The sequence below is a fragment of the Parasteatoda tepidariorum genome, chromosome 5 (assembly GCF_982258835.1).
Source record: "Parasteatoda tepidariorum strain Cologne lab strain chromosome 5, Ptep-v5.0, whole genome shotgun sequence".
Taxonomy (NCBI): domain Eukaryota; kingdom Metazoa; phylum Arthropoda; class Arachnida; order Araneae; family Theridiidae; genus Parasteatoda; species Parasteatoda tepidariorum.
In genome coordinates, this window is record NC_141759.1 from 83,912,301 (window position 1) to 83,931,240 (window position 18,940).

The window sequence follows — 18,940 nt, forward strand, 5'->3', positions numbered from 1 at the left end:
GAATAGACTTCCTGTACAGTTTTTTCGTTACAGTTAGAATTGATTTAGAAGTAAAAAAAAGTTGATTTACACAATTGTATTCTGTGAGATATTATAAGCAATTGAATAATTCTCTTTATTCTTTTGACTAATAATGAAACTGATGCTAAATTAAACAGTTTATGCAATCAATATTTTGTGTATTTTAGATCATTTTTTCCTGATAATTGTGAAATGAGTGACCAAGACAGCCACTTGATTCAAGTTGGTAGTCCTTTATATTTTGAACAGAATACTCAGTTTGATTATTTCGAACGAGAACCGACTGGAGTTACACCAGGTTGCCTTGACGGTGAGTATAATGAATTAATGTAGTTGAAATATAAAAGGGTTTTTACAGTTTAGATTTTTTATCGAGTTTCATTCATGTAGATAACCCATGCCCGACACAACTTTTTATATTGATCTAAAATATACTTTTATGAAGAAAACAGGTAGGGTATATTTATGCTTAGATTTATCCTATGTTCTCTAGTTTCGGTCACCATTTAAACATAAAAATATCGAAGAATGAAATAATTTTACATTAAAAATAAAAGTGTTTATATTAGAAATTTAGATAGGTGCCAATTTGTACCAGCGTTAAGCAAATTTTTTCTTTGTGGTAGCAATATTTATGTGCTACCTCAAAGTGATATAAATATTGCTACCACAACTAATAAAGTTTTTTTTAAGACGTCAAAAAACTGCATATATTCGGCAGAATGTATACCAATGGATTTTTGGATACATGTTTTTATGATTTAACCCTTTGACGGTCAGGGAAATGAGCAGTTTTCGTTTCATTAATTCGCGCAGTATTACGTGCAAACAGTAGTCGAAAGTGGCATCTGTTTTCCACCTCCGTTCTTCCGAAAATGTCACCCTTCTGTGGCGATGCCAACTGCTCCGTCTTCTGGAATTGGTAGCAAATTATGTAGTAAATTTCTTTGGAGAAGGACAGTTACGCTTACTTTTTAATAAAGTAGCCAGTAGAATGTTGCTTTAATGTTGCATTTTACATGTTACTTATAGTTTTTGATATTTAGTGGTGAGAAAATTACTTAAAAGGAAAAATACTAAACGGAAAATAACTTGACTTTCGCTATCACTAGGAAATACTATTTCACAAAGCGGAACAAGTTGGCATCTCTGGATGCGGTAGATAGCTCACCTCACGCGTTTTAAAAAATTTCTTAAAGTATTCGTAGTATATAAATAATAGTTTTTACGTACTTTTTCTTTTTAACATAGTCAATGCAGAATAATAATGGCGAACGAGTTCAGCTCGTCAGTGCGCATTGGGGAAAAATTTCACCACGCGAGTAGTGCTCGTTACTAACCATTACGGTCAAAATCTTGCTCCCGAGCGGAACTCGTCTGCGCGCATTATGAGGCACGATTCGATTGCGAGCTGAACTCGTTCATAACCGTCAAAGGGTTAATAAGGTTTTCATATATGGCTTTTTTTCGAAGGTTCCGTCGTAATATGAAATGAGGCTTTTTTGTTAATAATATGCCTTTTTCATAACTGCTGTGAGTTTGAAAATGTTACTCACGACTGTTAGATCAAGTTTAGCCTATCTAAAGATGGCGCTGTCTATGCTTTTATTGAAAAGGGCGCAAAACGTCAATATGGAGAAAAAACACAGTTTTGTGAAAATTAAAAGCGTTTGTGGTGTCATTTTTTAATATTAAAAAACTTACTCCAATGCTACATTAGATGGGCTTATAAAAATTTGCCGAAACTGAGAATACGGCAGTGATTTTGATCATTTGCATCTAGGTGGGAAAATGATGCCGAATTAGTGATTTTTAAAAAAAGTTTAATAACTTTTGAAATATTTAAGATGTTGGCCCGTTCTAAAGTTCAGATAATTCTTCATGGCAACTTTTTAAATTGCAGATTTGCTTCAAGTGTAAGTACTTTAACTTTGGCTTATTTTTTTACCTTGGAGACAGAGCTTCGAGAAACAGCGTTAAACATATAAATCTCGATTTTGAAAGTTAAATCTTAAATTATTTTACGAACCATGACAAATCATTGATTCAGACCCTTGTGTACTCAAGCTGTCTGATTAAGTCAATTACGCTTATAAATGTTGCCAGAATAGCTTAATTTTTAGGACATTTTAATACCTCAAGCATTATTGTACTACCATTTGATAAAAACTATACCAAAATAAAGTCTAAATTCGATTCCGCTTGAAATGACATGCACAAAAATATCAAAGACAAAATCAACAAATAAACTTCAAGCTCTCATCATGTCCAAATCAAAATTAGATATTCAACCAAAGCGGACTAATTGAGGTTTCAATGATAAAACCAATACTCACACACGTATCCCCAGCATGGTGCTTAACTTTCCAAAACTTGAGTAACTTTCCAAAATGAAGTTTAGAGAAATATTACTAGAGCAGGATACGAAACAAAGACCTCTATAAAGATCTTAAAATAGAAAGATAGAAAGCACATCACCAAATTAAATCAGAAATTTTTTGACAAAGCTCTAAAATGGAGCCGCGATGGCTCAGGTGACAGAGCGTTCGCCTTCTAGTGAGGTGAACCGGGTTCGAATCCCAGCGAGGCTGGTCGATACGAATCCACATCCGGCTTGCACCAACACAGTGTTGACGTGAAATATCTTTAGTGGTAGACGGATCATGGGTTAGAGTCCCTTTGCCGTCAGGCTAACCGTGGGAGGTTCCCGTGGTCTTCATCTCCATGAAACGCAAATGCGGGTTAGTTCTATCAAAAAAAGTCCTCCACCAAGGCAAAAATTTCTCCCATAATAGTTGATCCAGGAGTTCCCTTGTCTTCTGGATTGGGTTCAAAATTACAAGCCTGCGGGGTTGAACATTTAATGTTTCGTAAGTCGTAACCCAAGTAGTAGTCGTGAACCCAAAAATTGGGTCGGCAGTTCAACGACGGTTATAAAATAAAATAAAAATATCTAAAATGCAGTACAGCAAATTTTAATGATATGTTTCAGTATCTTGATAGAACTTAGAAGAAGACAAATACATCAAACCATTGCGGCACATTTTCTCTGTGATATGACATAATCAAGACTTCAAATCTGTATATTAAATTCCTCCATTATTAATTCCATCATTCAAGACTAAGCAAATCGCACAACAATATCTTATCTCCTATTTGAAATTTTTATATCTTTTTTCAAATAATTTATCTACTTCACTGGCTGATATGGCCACGATGAATGGGATGAGGCCATATTTGGCCAACGCCTCCACATGGTTTTTTATAAGTAGTTTGATCTGACCACTTAGAAGGTAAACAAGTTTCCCAAAGAACCATTTAATACAAAATCTATTAAAAATAAGAAAGTAGTAGCAAATATATGTCTAAAAATTTGCTTAATTTATGAATATGATTGGTTCGTCTTATTTACTTGTCAACCACCACAGACTCAATTCTTAAACATATATGATAAATTTTTATAAATTCTTTTTTTAAAAAATAGAATTTGTATTCATGCGCACAACTGGTTCACTTTTTAAATAGTCTACGCAGACTGCTTATAAGAAACCGTATGGAGGATATCTGATGTAGGAGGTGATGGTTTGGCTCAGGTACCCAGCTCCACTTGATAAGTGGAGTAATAGGGATCGTAAATTTAATTTTAAAACTATATAAAATAAATAATTCATATACATTATAAGTGAGCTAATTAGTAAATGATGGCTGATAAAGTTTAATATTTCTATATTTTATTTCACAACCATTAAAGAAAAAAAAATATTTCAAAAAAATACTGGCAGCTGTGTCACTTATTTGATTAAAAACACATTTGTTTATTTCAATCGCAAATTAGGAATGATTAGTCCTTTAGAATTCTTATGTTAAAAAAATAGAGTTAAGAAATAGGGTTAAGAAATGAGCTTATTATAACTTTACTCTTTCAATGTGTTTGCATTTCTTTAAAGTGGGCCAGTCATGCACATTGGACGGCATGGAGTTCACACTGAAAACTCCAGAAGGTTTCTTCGGCAGAATGTATACCTATGGATTTTATGATACGTGTTTTTATGATGGAAACGGTGGCAACGTCAATGTTTTGAGAATTTCAAGAGCCAATGGATTTCCACGCTGTGGAACGCAACAGGTATGATTTCTTTCCATGCTATATATTCATTAAAAATATCAGTTCAAGCACAACCTTATTGGAGAAATGAGTTAAGCATTCACATTAAAGGGAGAGAAAGTTTCAAAGGGAGAGAAAGCTCAATTAATGTTTGTCGTCGGATTGGTTTTCAAATACTGCCTATGTACTACATGTTTCAAGACGTCACAAAATACATTTCCTTCTTCAGCATTCATATTTATATCGAAATCACCGTCAAGCCAGTTATTATACGTTAATAATAAAAAGAAAATAAAAATACTTTAAATTGTTATGATGTAAATACATTAAAAATGCCTGCCAGTGAAAATAAAAAGAAAAACAGCAGCAGTTGCCATATCAACGCATGCGCACTGTTTACTATTACTTTTGAACACAGTCGAAAAGTGTGGACGCCATCAAATTCAAACCAAGACCCATTTTGCCAATGGGTAAAAATCGAAAGAGACAATCGAATGAATCAGGAAAAAAAATCTGGTGAATTACGACTGAGGAATATGAAACTAAAAGTATTAAGACCTGTTTGATTGCTAGAAGAAAAAAGTTAATTATTTCAAACACCTCTAATGAGCCGTGATGGCTCAGGGGATAAAGTGTTCGTAATCCAATGAGATGAACCGGGTTCGAATCCCAGCTATGGCTGGTCGATACGAATTCCGCTTCTGGCTTGTACCGACCACAGTGCTGATTCATTAAAATATCCTCAGTGGTGGACGGATCATGGGTTAGAGTCTCCTTGCGGTCAGGCTAACCGTCGGAGGTTTTCATGATTCTCTTCTCCATGTCACGCAAATGCGGGTTAGTTCCATCAAAAAATCCTCCACGAAGGCAAATTTCTCCCAATACTTGATCCAGGAGTTCCCTTGTCTTCAGGATTGGGCTCAAAATTGAAAATTGCAAGGCTACGGAGTTGAACATTAGCAGTCGTAAACCCAAAAAATTGGGTCGGCTGCTCAACGACAATTAAAAGCAAACAAACAAAAAAACACATATTATATTACTACGGTAATTAAACGGTTATTTTCTATGCCGCTCTCCTTAATAGTAATTCATTAGATCTAGATAATGTTTTTGTTCCTTCCTTACATAAATATTAATTTGTGGCAGTTAATGTATGTACTTCTTTAACTTCATTTTTGATTAAGATTCTAAGGAAATACGTATTAAAGGCTGCGATTACAGAACACCATGTGTATGATAAGATATCTACCTCAGAAATGAAATACATGCGTGTCTAATGTTGATTTCCTTCTTTTTTGTTTCTTTCAGTATGGTGATGTCATCACAAATATTGTAGTTGTACAATTTAATGATTACGTCCAGACATCTAGGGACAAGAAGTACAATTTGACATGTTATTTCTCTGGGCCAGGAGAAGCTGTTGTCACATCTAATTACTTAGACACAAGAACGGACGGGTATGCAAGCATTTGTTTTTAATCTTCCTATAATGAAAGTTAAGTAGTTCCATGAATGCCTGGTTTTGTATATTGCGTTGACGGAGAAAGTTCTTTTAAAAAAAATTGTTTGTTCATTTTTAAAATGAAAAAAAAAAATCCTGGCATAGGATTTTTAAATCCAAATAAATCCTGATACTCATCGACGCAGAGAAAATTATCCTATTATAAATTGTACGAAAAAATTACTATCAAGATTTTTTTTAAACAATTACAAGCGCAATTTTTTTTAAAATAATTGCATATACAATCGCTAGCCAAATTATTAGACGCATTATAAGATTCGATGCAAAATTATAATTGTTAGGTGATACTATACAGCTTTATTGTTTTCACGCGGATGAAACCGGTTTGCATTTGTGTACTTTCGTGTATCAATTGGTTAACATTGTAATGCAATTCCTTAAAAAATAAATACAAATAGGACGCATATAAAAAATGTCATGAATAAAACTCATCACATGTATGTTTAAATATAAAAGTATGCTATACAAACTCGTGCAAAACATGCATTTATAAAAACACTACAATGCGTCTAATAATTTGGACTAATTATTATAATATATCGATATAATAAATATTCTATATTCGTACAATATATCGTCTAAATTATCATACCGTCAAATTTATATTATATATCGTCTAATTTATCATACCGTCAAATTTATATTATATCGTCTAATTTATCATACCGTCAAATTTATATTATATATCGTCTAATTTATCATACCGTCAAATTTCTATTATATATCGTCTAATTTATCATACCGTCAAATTTATATTATATATCGTCTAATTTATCATACCGTCAAATTTATATTATATATCGTCTAATTTATCATACCGTCAAATTTCTATTATATATCTTCTAATTTATCTGATTGATACACTATAACGTGAACAAGTGCTAACCGGTTTCAGTCACGTAAAAGCAATAAAGCTGTATAATATCACCTGATAATTAAGATTTTTCATGGAATCTTAAATGCGTCTAATAATTTGGCCAGGGGCTGTATCTAGCACACCTTGTTAAGCTCACCTAGTTATCTATTAAAGCCACCTCTTGATCTGCAGCAAATTTCAATGAAATATTCCTATATGAAAATTTAGCTGAAGACAAGAGATCAATAGCAAGCATACTATAGCAGCGATATTCCCGAGATCTATAGCATACGGATAACCTCATGTTCACCATACCAGCTTAGCTCAAGTTATACTCATATTTTTACATTATGCTCTTATCACCCTACTGCACCGCAGTCAGAACTCATCAATGATCCACATGATGCATTCCACCATCTCATTGATAAACACCTCAAAGTTAAAGATTCATGAGAAAAGAGCCGAAAGCGGCTTCAGGTGCCCAGATGTTCAACTCAGTTCAGTTCAATCTATCTAATCTTCTCACCAATGTTAAAGCTTAATTTCACTCATAAACTTTCTTCAAAGATTAACGCAGCTCTGCTGAGATAACTGAACTCTTTTTCGAACTTTTCTCGGAGCTTTGCTCCAAATTTTCATCATTTTCATTCAGATAAAGCCCCATTTTGGAGCTGGTGCATAAGATAAATAATTCACGTAGGCATTAGCATGTAGTTTTTCCGAGGAAGCTTTTCCTCAATGTAATCGAATTACAATTACAGGTAGAGATATATTTTTCATTATGTAAAAACTTAGACGAGCTATCAATCATCATATATTTATCTGTCAGCCTTGCGTTCATTCCATCAAAAGCGATCAAAATAGAGCTTTTCGATCGAATGCATTTGACTTTTGTATTCAAATTCAAGAATATATATAGGACTCAAGAATATATATAGGAGCAAAGGGCCAGTATTGAACTTGCTAATTGATTGGACTACTCAACGCTCAATCCAAATCACATCCAAGTTATTAAATCTTCGAGTTTTGACAGTCAATGGTATTTTTTTTATTTTTCACGTCATACGCAATCGAGGTTTGGTCCGATGTGCATTAAAGTCAAACGCGAGCAACTGGCTAAGCTAAACAGATAAGCATCGATAAATCTATTTTGCCTTCATCGGTCAGCATTATTTGATGATATTCTTAAATAGCTATTGTTTTTAAATTTATGTTTTTTATTTTCTCATTCGTGTTATTTTTTAACAGGCGTTATCCAACACAAATAGAACATTTGCCTGCTCAGAATGTTCTAACATCCAGTGTGGTTTTAAAAGTTCTGTACCGAGGTGCACCGACAACAACTATTGCTGTTGGGGATCTCTTAACATTCCGGTTAGAGGCAAGAGGAAATTGTAAGTAATAAAATCTTTAAAACTTGAAATTTCAATAGAGAGTAGTCACAGTCATAGTCGATCATAAAAAACTTTTTGACAAAAAATTAATTCCATACATTACGTGCGGCACAAAATCGTGGAATCCAGCAATTAAACTGGTTTCAATGTTTCAATTTTCATATTTCTTATAAGTGATTCGTCAAATTTTTGCATCCCTTAATGCACAAACTTTCTTAACTGGAATTTTATTATAAAAATATGGATTAAGGATAGTGATAACGGTACACTTCAGACTTTACAAACGAACTTAAATTTTAAACTTCACTTTTTTTTCAGTTCATTGGGAATATTTTGCTGACATATTTGCTACTAATGTCATCGCTAAAGATCCTTATTCAGGAAGACAAGTGCATTTAATTGATGCCAGAGGGTAAGTTAAACAATCATAATGTATTGAACTATTTAATTGTGTTTAATTAATTTCTTTAAATTTCTAAATTTAAAAAGAAATGTTGCAAACATTTAAATTTGAACAAAGTTTTAATTACATGACTTCAGTGACTTCTTATCAGATTAGTTTGTTTTCTCTTCCAATGCCCTCCAGGGGAATGACCTTTCGTCAATACACGGCAGATTTATTGACCACTCTTTCAGGGGCACCATATTAGGTGGGCCAACGTTGCTCCCACAGTAAGGACAGATAGTACAAAGAATGCAAGAACATTCATGCCTTGCCCGGGATTCGAACCCAGAACCTTTTGATGCAGGGCCAGTTCCCGGACCTCTGCGCAGTCCGGTCGGTTTATCAGCATAGTTATTTGAATAAAACAGAAACTCTACTTGACAGGGGAATATCGTAATAGTTTTTAACCTTTCCAGAATCTCGGAAATACTTAAATATTTATGTAATATATTTAAAAGATAAAAAATGTAAAATATTTCATTCTAAGAAACATGCATAATTATATAAATATAGGCCAATATGAGACAATGGTTAAAAAAGAAAAGTTAAAAGAGAATCAAGGCAATTTTATTCTCTAAACTTTATAACAAGGTTGAACCACGTAGAGAAGGTATTTCAGCCCCCTCTGCCCCCCCCCCCAAAAAAAAAATTAGATTTTATTTTATAAGTTCATAAAGTTTATATATTCCCCTGACAATTCAAAGTTTCAGTTTTCTAAGTTTAAAAAAAACTGAACTAAAATTTTAATTAATTTTTCAGTAGTTTTAAGTTATATTTAAAAAGAAATCAAAAACGTATTTGTGTACATAAAATTGTCATTAACATAAAACTGTAACATCCGTGTTATTACAACATTAAACCCTAAATTTTCGATGATGTTCAATTCAGGTGATATTGTACGCTGAAATAAGGTGTGTGATTGTTCATAAAACCAGCAATTACATATTTTTTCAGTCAAGTGATCTTTGCTCTAAGGATATCAACAACCTACCCCTAATCATTTACAGGCAACACCAGACTATCCAGAATATTAAAATAAACATGATGGTTTGTATTAAAGGCCATTGATGAGCGAGTTCAAATACTAATAAGTAACCAACCCCAACCCTAGACCAAACTCCTCAGGCTTGAATATAATTTTCATAATTTCTGAAGGTAGGGGAGACTAAATTCTTGTTCTGAGAGATTATTTAGTTCATGATAAAATATATACTTTGGTATTAAATAAAATTTTAAAGAAAAAATGCATTATATTTTGTGCAAAACTATTCTGCTTCTGTTGGGACATGCTTACCCATATTATGATCAATACCATAATATCATAAAATTTTACAGATGCCCAGTCGATTTATACGTTTTCCCAGAGCTGCACAGAACACCAGATGGCGCTCTTGAGGCAGAATTCTATGCTTTCAAAATTCCAGATTCCAATTTATTGGTTTTCCAAGCAACGGTGCAAACTTGCCGAGGGCCATGTGAACCAGTAAGTATTGTATTTGATCACATAATACAACGAGAAACAAAAAGTTTTGTTACACCGCAGTTCAAATCTATGAAATTGTGGGGAGAGTAGTTACAGACCATGTCAACCTTCATCTATGAAAAGGTACCCCGACATAGAGTCGAGTTAACATGTCTTATATACTAGTGAATTGTAGTTGTAATTTTGTAGTGGTAGATACGCTACAGTACTCCCCCACCAGAATTATAGCTATGATAGAATTCGATGAATAGATGCCACTAGTTGATTCATTGCTGTTTTTTGTGCGAAGCCGGGAGAGCTGTATTAAGATCACCGTATTTTTTTGAGTGCTGAATGTGAGAGGTGTATTAACTTCACGGCTGTAGTCGCTCCTGGGTTGCCGTTAGCAGTCGAGTGTATGCAAGCCAACGTTGTGTGTGATCGAGATGAGACTGAGTAGCAACTGCGTGAGGAGGTGGATAATGATGCAGTCACAAGTAGCAAGTCAACTGTTCAATGTGGACCATCCAACGAAGTAGGCGTTACTGCCGATGTAGGCGTATCCAGATCAAAGTGGGCGTTTTTGCCAAGGTAGGCGTGTTCACATCACGTCCGAAGGTCACCAATGTGGGGAGAGTAGTTACAGACCATGTCAACCTTCATCTATGAAAAGGTACCCCGACATAGAGTCGAGTTAACATGTCTTATATACTAGTGAATTGTAGTTGTAATTTTGTAGTGGTAGATACGCTACAAAATAACTATTACAATAAACAATTACATAGCTGTATAGCTGCACTCCCATACTTCCGGTACGTTAATTTATTTCTCCAATCTCAACCGACCAAGTAACTGTGTTAATAAATATAATCGGGAATATAATGAAATATATATACATATATCAAATCACAAATATTTCGGACATTCACCAAAGCTATTCACCATATATATATATATATATATATATATATATATATATAATGGCCAGTAGTGTATATATATATATATATATATATATATATATATATATATAATGGCCAGTAGTGTATATATATATATATATATATATATATATATATATATATATATATATATATATATATATATATATATATATATATATATATATATATATATATATATATATATATATATATACACACACTACTGGCCATTAAAATTGCTACACCAGGAAGGCGACACACCACGAACATGAAATTCGTAGCACGGATAAAGCATGTTGTGGTATGCAAATGATTAGCTTATCAGCGCATTCTTGCTAAGCAGACGGCGGTAGCGACACCTACAATGTGTATAAAAGAAGAGATTTGACAGTAAGTTTCTCATACAAAAATTAAATTTGAGCCTTGTTCTTGGGTAAAAAAGTTTTTGTTATGCCTCGTGTAAGAAGGAAAAATGCCTACCAGCATATGTCTGAGTTTGATCGAGGTCGAATTGTGGCCTACCGGGATTGCGGTTTATCGTGACCCCATGATTTTTAGCAGAATATGGAATCGATGGGTTCATGACGGTCATATGGAATGCCATGCAGGATCTCAGTGCCCCCCCCCATCACTAACAGCCGAGAAGAGAGACATGTTATCCAAAGGGCCTTAAGGGATCGTACAGCTACGTCACGAACCCTGAGTTAACAAATGGGGTTAGGCAACAAGTGTCTGCACGAACAGTTCGACGACGTTTGCAGCAGCATGGACTGTCAGCACGGCGACCATGGCTTCGGCTACACTTGACGCTGCATCACAGGCAAGAGCGCCTCCAATCAACGACGAATCTGGACGCAGGAATGGCATGACGTCGTCTTTTCAGACGAATCCAGAACGCCCATTGGCAGCTTGCATTCGACATAGTCATACTGGCCCATCACCTGGAGTAATGGTATGGGGTACCTTTGGATACACGTCTCGATCACCTCTTGTTCGCATTACCGGCACTTTGAACAGCAGCCGTTACATTTCTGATGTGTTAGGGCCAGTTGCTCTGCCTTATCTTTGAGGTCTCCATGAAGCTAGGTTTCAGCAGGACAATGCACGACCGAGTGTTGCTCGCACTGTCCTGACCTTCCTTGACACAGAACATGTTCACCTGTTGCCCTTATCCGAACATTCTTCTGATGTCTCACCAACTTAAAACGTCTGGTCAGTGGTTGCCGAATGACTGCCACGCCACCACTTGTCAGTCACCACGGTTGATGGATTGTGGCATAATGTTGAAGCTACATGGAATGCTATACCCGTCCATGCTATCCAATCTCTGTTCGACTCAATGCCCAGGAGAATAACTGCTGTTATTGCTGCCAGGGGAGGCTGCTTTGAGTACTGATTCCTCAGGATCTATAGATCTAAATATCCTGAAAATTTAATCACTTGTTGTTCTTCCAACTATAACATATGTGCCCAATAAATATCATTCTGTTATTTGCATTCCTTCCTGGTGTAGCAAAAGAGTTTCGAAGCGTTTTCCCTTACTCACTGAGTCACGTCGATAAATACAATCCCGCCTCGTGACGGTAAGTATTAGCAATATAAAAACCTTAAGAGCTATTTATTTGTAATTGATGGAACGCTGAAATACGTCGTCTGCGGAGAAAACCAGCTTCATGTTTAAATCCTCCCTCTTCTCAGCTGCATGGGAATGTATTACATTTCTCTGCCATCATATTTTTCACATTTAGATTATCAAAAACTATCTTAAAATTTCCACGGTGCCTACTTTAAGCACCATAAAGCAGTTTTGAGTTCCATTCAATTTCCAAGCTTAAAATACTTTAATCGGTTTGTAAATTACGACAAAAACTGACGTATTTCAATGGCTATCCATTTGATAAGGTTGAAAATTTTGCTTTTACTGAAGTTCTGATATGCGCCACCTGTAGCCCTCCTACAACTGATATTTTCGAATTCAATTTGAAAACAACTTTTAAAAAAAAATATTCGTTTAATTTAAGCAGTAATGTATCACATGTTTTCGACAGCTTTTTTTAAACATCATTTCAGTATAAAAACTTGCAAATTAAATGGTTAAGCGAAGTATGATAGCACACTAAACTATGAAACATGCAAAATCACTCTAGTTAAAATTATTTTGCCAGTTATGGTTAATGGTATTTGTTTTTCAATTTTATAGGTAGTCTGCAGTGAAAAGGCAAGACCTGGAACCTTTCCCTCCTGGGGTCGAAAGAAGCGATCAGTTCCGAAAGATGAAGACAAAAAAGATGCGACAACACCAGTAAATGATACAGATGCTATTGAGGAAGAAGAACAGGAAGAAGTACACGAACTCTTGAAAGTTTACTTATCACGGTCAGACATTCCACCAGAGGATATTGCACCAGGTAAATAGCAGAAAAGATACTTAAATATAACAGAAAGTATACCTGAAATATACCAGGTAAAAACAGAAAGTATACTAGGAATATTTCAGGAATACAGCAAAGGTATATCTGAAATATACCAGGCATATAGCAGAAAGTATACTTTAAATGTAACAGAAAGTATACCTGAAATATACCTGGTAAAAACAGAAAGTATATTTGGAATATTTCAGGAACACAGCAGAAGGTATATCTGAAATATACCAGGTAAGTAGCAGAAAGTATATCTGGAATATATCAGGAATGAAGCATAAAATATACCCGAATTATCCCAGGCATATAACAGAACATATACCTGGAATATATCAGGAATAAAACAGAAAGTATATCTGAAATATACCTACATGTAGCATGAAGTATACCTGGAAGATATTAGAAAACCTAAAAGTATATATGAAATATGCCTAGTATATAACTGAAAGTATGCCTGAAATATTACAGGTAAAAACAGAAAGTATACTTGGAATATTTCAGGAACACAGCAGAAGGTATATCTGAAATATACCAGGTATATAGCAGAAAGTATATCTGGAATATATCAGGAGTAAAACATAAAATACAGCCAATCGCTGCTTTTATGGTTTAAGATCATTATTGAAATCTCACTTAATCAAAAGAAAGACTAAGATCTTACTTTATAAGGTATTAATCAAGTCAGTTTTGACTTATGCTTCAGAGACATGGACTTTAACAAAAAGGGAAGAGAAGTTATTGGCAACCTTCGAAAGGAAGGTCCTACGAACCATCTTTGGCCATATATTCGATAACGACAACTGGAGGAAAAGATATAATTTTGAAATATATAGAATCTTTGATGGCGATGATATCATTAAATCTATTAAATTAAGTAGAATGAGATGGGCCGGGCATGTAGTGAGAATGAGCCCAGAACGAACAGCATTGAGAGTCTCTAATGCAACCCCCTCCAGTAAAAGGCCAAGAGGAAGGCCCAAAAAGAGATGGAAGGACTGTGTGGATGAGGATTTTGCCATCCTAAAAGTAAAGAACTAGAAAACAATTGCTGGGAGAAGGGCAGAATGGGAAAAGCTTCTGAGGAAGGCCCAGGCTCACAAAGGGCTGTCGTGCCAATGCTGATGAAAGCATAAAATATACCCTAATTATACCAGGCATATAACAGAGCATAAACCTGGAATATATCGGGAATAAAACAGAATAATGTATATCTGAAATATACCTGGAACATATTAGAAAAGCAAAATTTATACATGAAATATGACTGGTATATAACAGAAAGTATACCAGAAATATTACAGGTTTATTACAAATTATACCTGGAATATAGCAAAGAGTATACCCGCAATATAGAATAAATAAAACAGAAAGTATACCAAAAATATGCAATCAACATAGCATAAAGTGTAATTGGAATATTGCAGAAAATATACAATGAACATAGCAGAAAGTATAATATATCAGAAGATATGCCTGGAATAAAGCAAAATGCATACCTAGAATATAGCAGGGATACAGTAGAAAATAATATGAATACTGAGATTTTTCCTAAATATTCAAAGGGATTACAAAATGTACGCTTTAACATTTGATTTATACAGGTTTGATAAATTTTATTTGAGATTATTTTAACCACTTGCTGTGAATGGTTTTGTTACATTAATTTTTGAAAAAATAGAGTTTCAACATTTACAATTTAAATCTTTTTTTTACTAATAGTTGCTAAAAAGATCACCTATATGCTAAGCATAATAAATTCTTATAAAATATTCAAAAAATGTGGAAATCAATTAGTGACCTAGATAGCAAAATAAGGTTTATTTTAACTCAGCAAAAACCTTTCAATGTAAACCTGAAAAGGTTTGTTATGAGGTTTACGTGTAAACCTTCTAACCTTAAAACGAGATCTGTGACAATCTACTCTATTCTACGCACATTACACTCATCCAAAACCTTGGAAAAAAACCTTCTATATAAAACCTTTAAATCGAGGTTGGCTGAGGGTTTTCAAGCGTGAAAAAATCCTTAAATAAAGCTAGTCTCAAGGTGAAAATAATCTTAAATCTAGGTAATTATAAGGTTTCTTTTCGCAAAGTCTTGCATGCTCAGCTAAAATCCACCTTGTCGTGAAATTTTAATGGACAATGCAATTTGATCCTATCGCTAGTGTGACGTCAACTCAAACGTCATTATGGACCCAAGTGACAATATCTTTAAAAAATAATTTTTAATCGTTTTAGGATGAAAGGTTTGAAACTACAATATTTTTGCATTATTGAAAAAAAGGTTTTTAGTACAAACATTTTCCTGACAATAAAAAGAAAATTCCGATACAAGGTTGTCGTAAGGTTACATGCTTTCTGGAGAGTTTTGCTAAATTGGATTTTCTTACGCCATGCAATTTTAGCAAGGGTTAACTTATTGCGAACCATTTTATTAAATTAACGAAAAACTGCATTGATATTGAGCGTTTATGGCATTTTGATATATATTTTCTTTTGTAATTCCTAGTGTCTGAAAAAGAATCAACCGTGTGCATTGCACAAGCTGGATATTATGGAATGATATCCACTGTTGTTATTTTGGTGTGTTTGCTGATTGGTGTAGTGGCCATGTCGTACTATTTCCTCAAACGATCTAGAAGAGTCGTAAGTATTGCAATGAATCTTATTACCCAAATAGCACCTAATATTAGATAACATCAGAAAATATAACGTTATTTTGCACAACTTTTTATTATTAGGAAGATTTATTTATTATGAATCACATATTGATTTATATTAAGAACCATTTATTGATTTATGTTTAAGAACCCCCATATATTGAGTAATATTTAAAAACCCTATATTGTTTCATATTTAAGAATCATTTATTGATTTATATTTAACTATATATTGATTTATATTTAAGAACCATTTATTGATTTATATTTAAGAACCATATATTGATTTATATTTAAGAACCATACATTCATTTATATTTAAGAACCATTTATTGATTTATATTTAAGAACCATTTATTGATTGATATTTAAGAACCACATATTGATTTATATGAAGAACCATTTATTGATTTATGCTTAAGAACCCCCATATATTGAGTTATATTTACCAACCCTATATTGTTTCATATTTAAGAATCATTTACATTCAACTATATATTGATTTATATTTAAGAATCATTTACTAATTTATATTTAAGAACCATATATTGATTTATATTTAACCATTTATTGATTTATATTTAAGAGCCATATATTGATTTATATTTAAGAACCATATATTGATTGATATTTAAGAACCATTTATTGATTTAAATTTAAGAACCACATATTGATTTATATTAAGAACCATTTATTGATTTATGTTTAAGAACCATATATTGATTTATATTAAGAACCATATATTGATTTATATTTAAGAACCATTTATTGATTGATATTTAAGAACCACATATTGATTTATATTAAGAACCATTTATAGATTTATATTTAAGAACCATTTATTAATTTTCATTCCAGGTAAGGAAAATGGCAGCATCAAGCATTTCATCCTCAGGTCCAGAAAATCCTTATGTTTCGCAGTTTCAAGTAAGAAACTTTGCTGATCCAAGCGAGCCCATATACACTGACCCGTCTTTATTTGAAAGACCGAGGAACACATTAAGAAACATGACCGCACGTACGTTAGGGAAATTAAGTAACGACCTTGAATGACACAGAGCATCTGAATTAGTAAGGTGATATAAACAAACACTGTTTACAAAAGTGAAATTGTGTGTCTTCATATTTTACCTCAAATGTATGGACAATTAGAAAGACACTGTGATCAACATTGAGAGAAAAAAAAATGTTTTTGTCAAGTTTGAATATTTCTATGTATTCCAAAGTTACTTTCACGAAATCACTAACTTGATGAGATCACACTTATAATATTATTACTGCAATGAATTTTTTCTTATACAATTGTATATAAGTATATCATAAATGAAGAAAAAAAAACATAACTTTAACGAAATAAATTAAACTTTATTTACAATTAAGAATATTCATGGAATAAATAAATATTTCTTACATTTAAAAAAAAAAAAAAATTTAGGAAAGTTTTCTCAAAACGAAACAAACAAAAAAAATTACACAACATAATAAATAAAGCATAACTTTAAAAATCATTTCAAGATTTTTCAAGATCTTAAACAATTATAAATTTCAATAAATTTAGAGTTTCATACATTATAATTACTTAATCCTCCCATTTATTTTGCCAATTTCAAAAATATGTAAGTTCATTTCGCCACAATTTATGTAGTTAAAAGATAAACTTAAAATTGTCTAAATATATAAATAAGGAATGTTAAATAGCTGAAGCATTTTAATTAATCATATTTATCAACGTAAATGTGGTATCACATAATTTCAATAAATTTAGAGTTTATTACATTATAATTAATTAATCCTCCCATTTATTTTACCAACTTCAAACATATATAAGTTTACTTCTTTTCAATTTATGTGGCTAAAACATAAACTTAAAATTGTTCAAATATATAAATAGGGAATGTTAAATAGATGAAGTATTTTAATCAATCATATTTATTAACGTAAATGTGGTGTCACATTATGTTAATGTGGTATCATTACATTACAAATGATAAAACATTTACATATTAGTTTAAATGTGGTATCATTTATAATGTAAATGTGATACCATAGGCTTGGATGAGAGCTATATTGAATAAAGCTAGTTCTTGTCCAAGACCCTAATAGAGTATAGCTTTACTTTGCTTTTATAGTATGAGTATGAGTCAATTTAATTTGAAAGTTGCACAATTTCAATAAAATAAATTATTCTAGAATAAAGTTCACTTTAGCATTTGAAAATAAACTTTAAAAAAAAAATTTCACAGTGAAATTTTACCTGCTGAGCTAAATATAAACTTAGATTCTTAAATTATATGAATGGAGTAAAGGTAAAAAAAAAGAAAAAAGAAATTTTAAAACTAAGTTTAGCAAAAAAAATTTAAAAAAAAAGCATAATTAATTCTTTAAAAATTATAAATAGACATCAGTATTTAAGTTGATGGGAAAATTACTAAAAAAAAAGGAAAATTGTGAGCAAACAGAAGGTCTATCAACAGACTGACCAAATTTTCAATGTAGACACCATAAATAATGGCTTAAAAATTAATAATTTCTTGAATAATTTAAAACAACAATTCCTAAAATTTGTATAGACCAAAACTAAGACAAAACACTTATATTAAAAAAACAGACAATTTATATGCTTATACTGTAATTTCAAATTATGTGTAAATCTTTAGACTTGTAAACATTTAATAAAAATCATTACAATAAATAAAAGTTAATTATGCAACTTTCAAAATGAATGGCATAAATATGTAATAATTAACATACTCAAGCTACGCTTAAGCAGCAAAATTTTCAAACAGATTTATATAAAAATCTGAATAATGTTAATACATAAACACAAAATCTTAATATTTTTTTTCTCGTCTATTTAAAGATTTTCTTTTGTACACAACAATTTCTATATTATTCATTATAAAACTAACATTAATTCATCATTGTATATATGTTAATTATTGTGCATGTATGGGATGAGCCATTATGATATATGACTGCTGCACCTTAATTTGCTTTATTGTACTTTTAAATACAATTTTAAATCTTAAGTATCACCATGTATAAAAATGCACATGTAAAATTTTTTACTAGAATTGATTTAAAGTCAATAAAATAGTTTAAAATATTG

At 32.4% G+C, this 18,940-nt stretch overlaps 1 protein-coding gene across 2 annotated transcripts in view; it reads left to right on the forward strand.

Annotated features, from left to right (window-relative positions):
* LOC107451747 (no mechanoreceptor potential A) overlaps window positions 1-18,940 on the forward strand; it is a 72,122-nt gene extending 53,182 nt beyond the window's left edge. For both annotated transcript variants that reach the window (XM_043044121.3, XM_043044122.3), the window contains 9 exons: window positions 189-331; window positions 3,969-4,147; window positions 5,435-5,583; window positions 7,753-7,898; window positions 8,217-8,310; window positions 9,679-9,826; window positions 12,950-13,157; window positions 15,681-15,817; window positions 16,690-18,940. In XM_043044121.3, coding sequence (XP_042900055.2) covers window positions 189-331; window positions 3,969-4,147; window positions 5,435-5,583; window positions 7,753-7,898; window positions 8,217-8,310; window positions 9,679-9,826; window positions 12,950-13,157; window positions 15,681-15,817; window positions 16,690-16,884 — 1,399 coding nt within the window. In that variant the 3' untranslated portion in view covers window positions 16,885-18,940. The remainder of the gene's footprint in view (window positions 1-188; window positions 332-3,968; window positions 4,148-5,434; window positions 5,584-7,752; window positions 7,899-8,216; window positions 8,311-9,678; window positions 9,827-12,949; window positions 13,158-15,680; window positions 15,818-16,689) is intronic.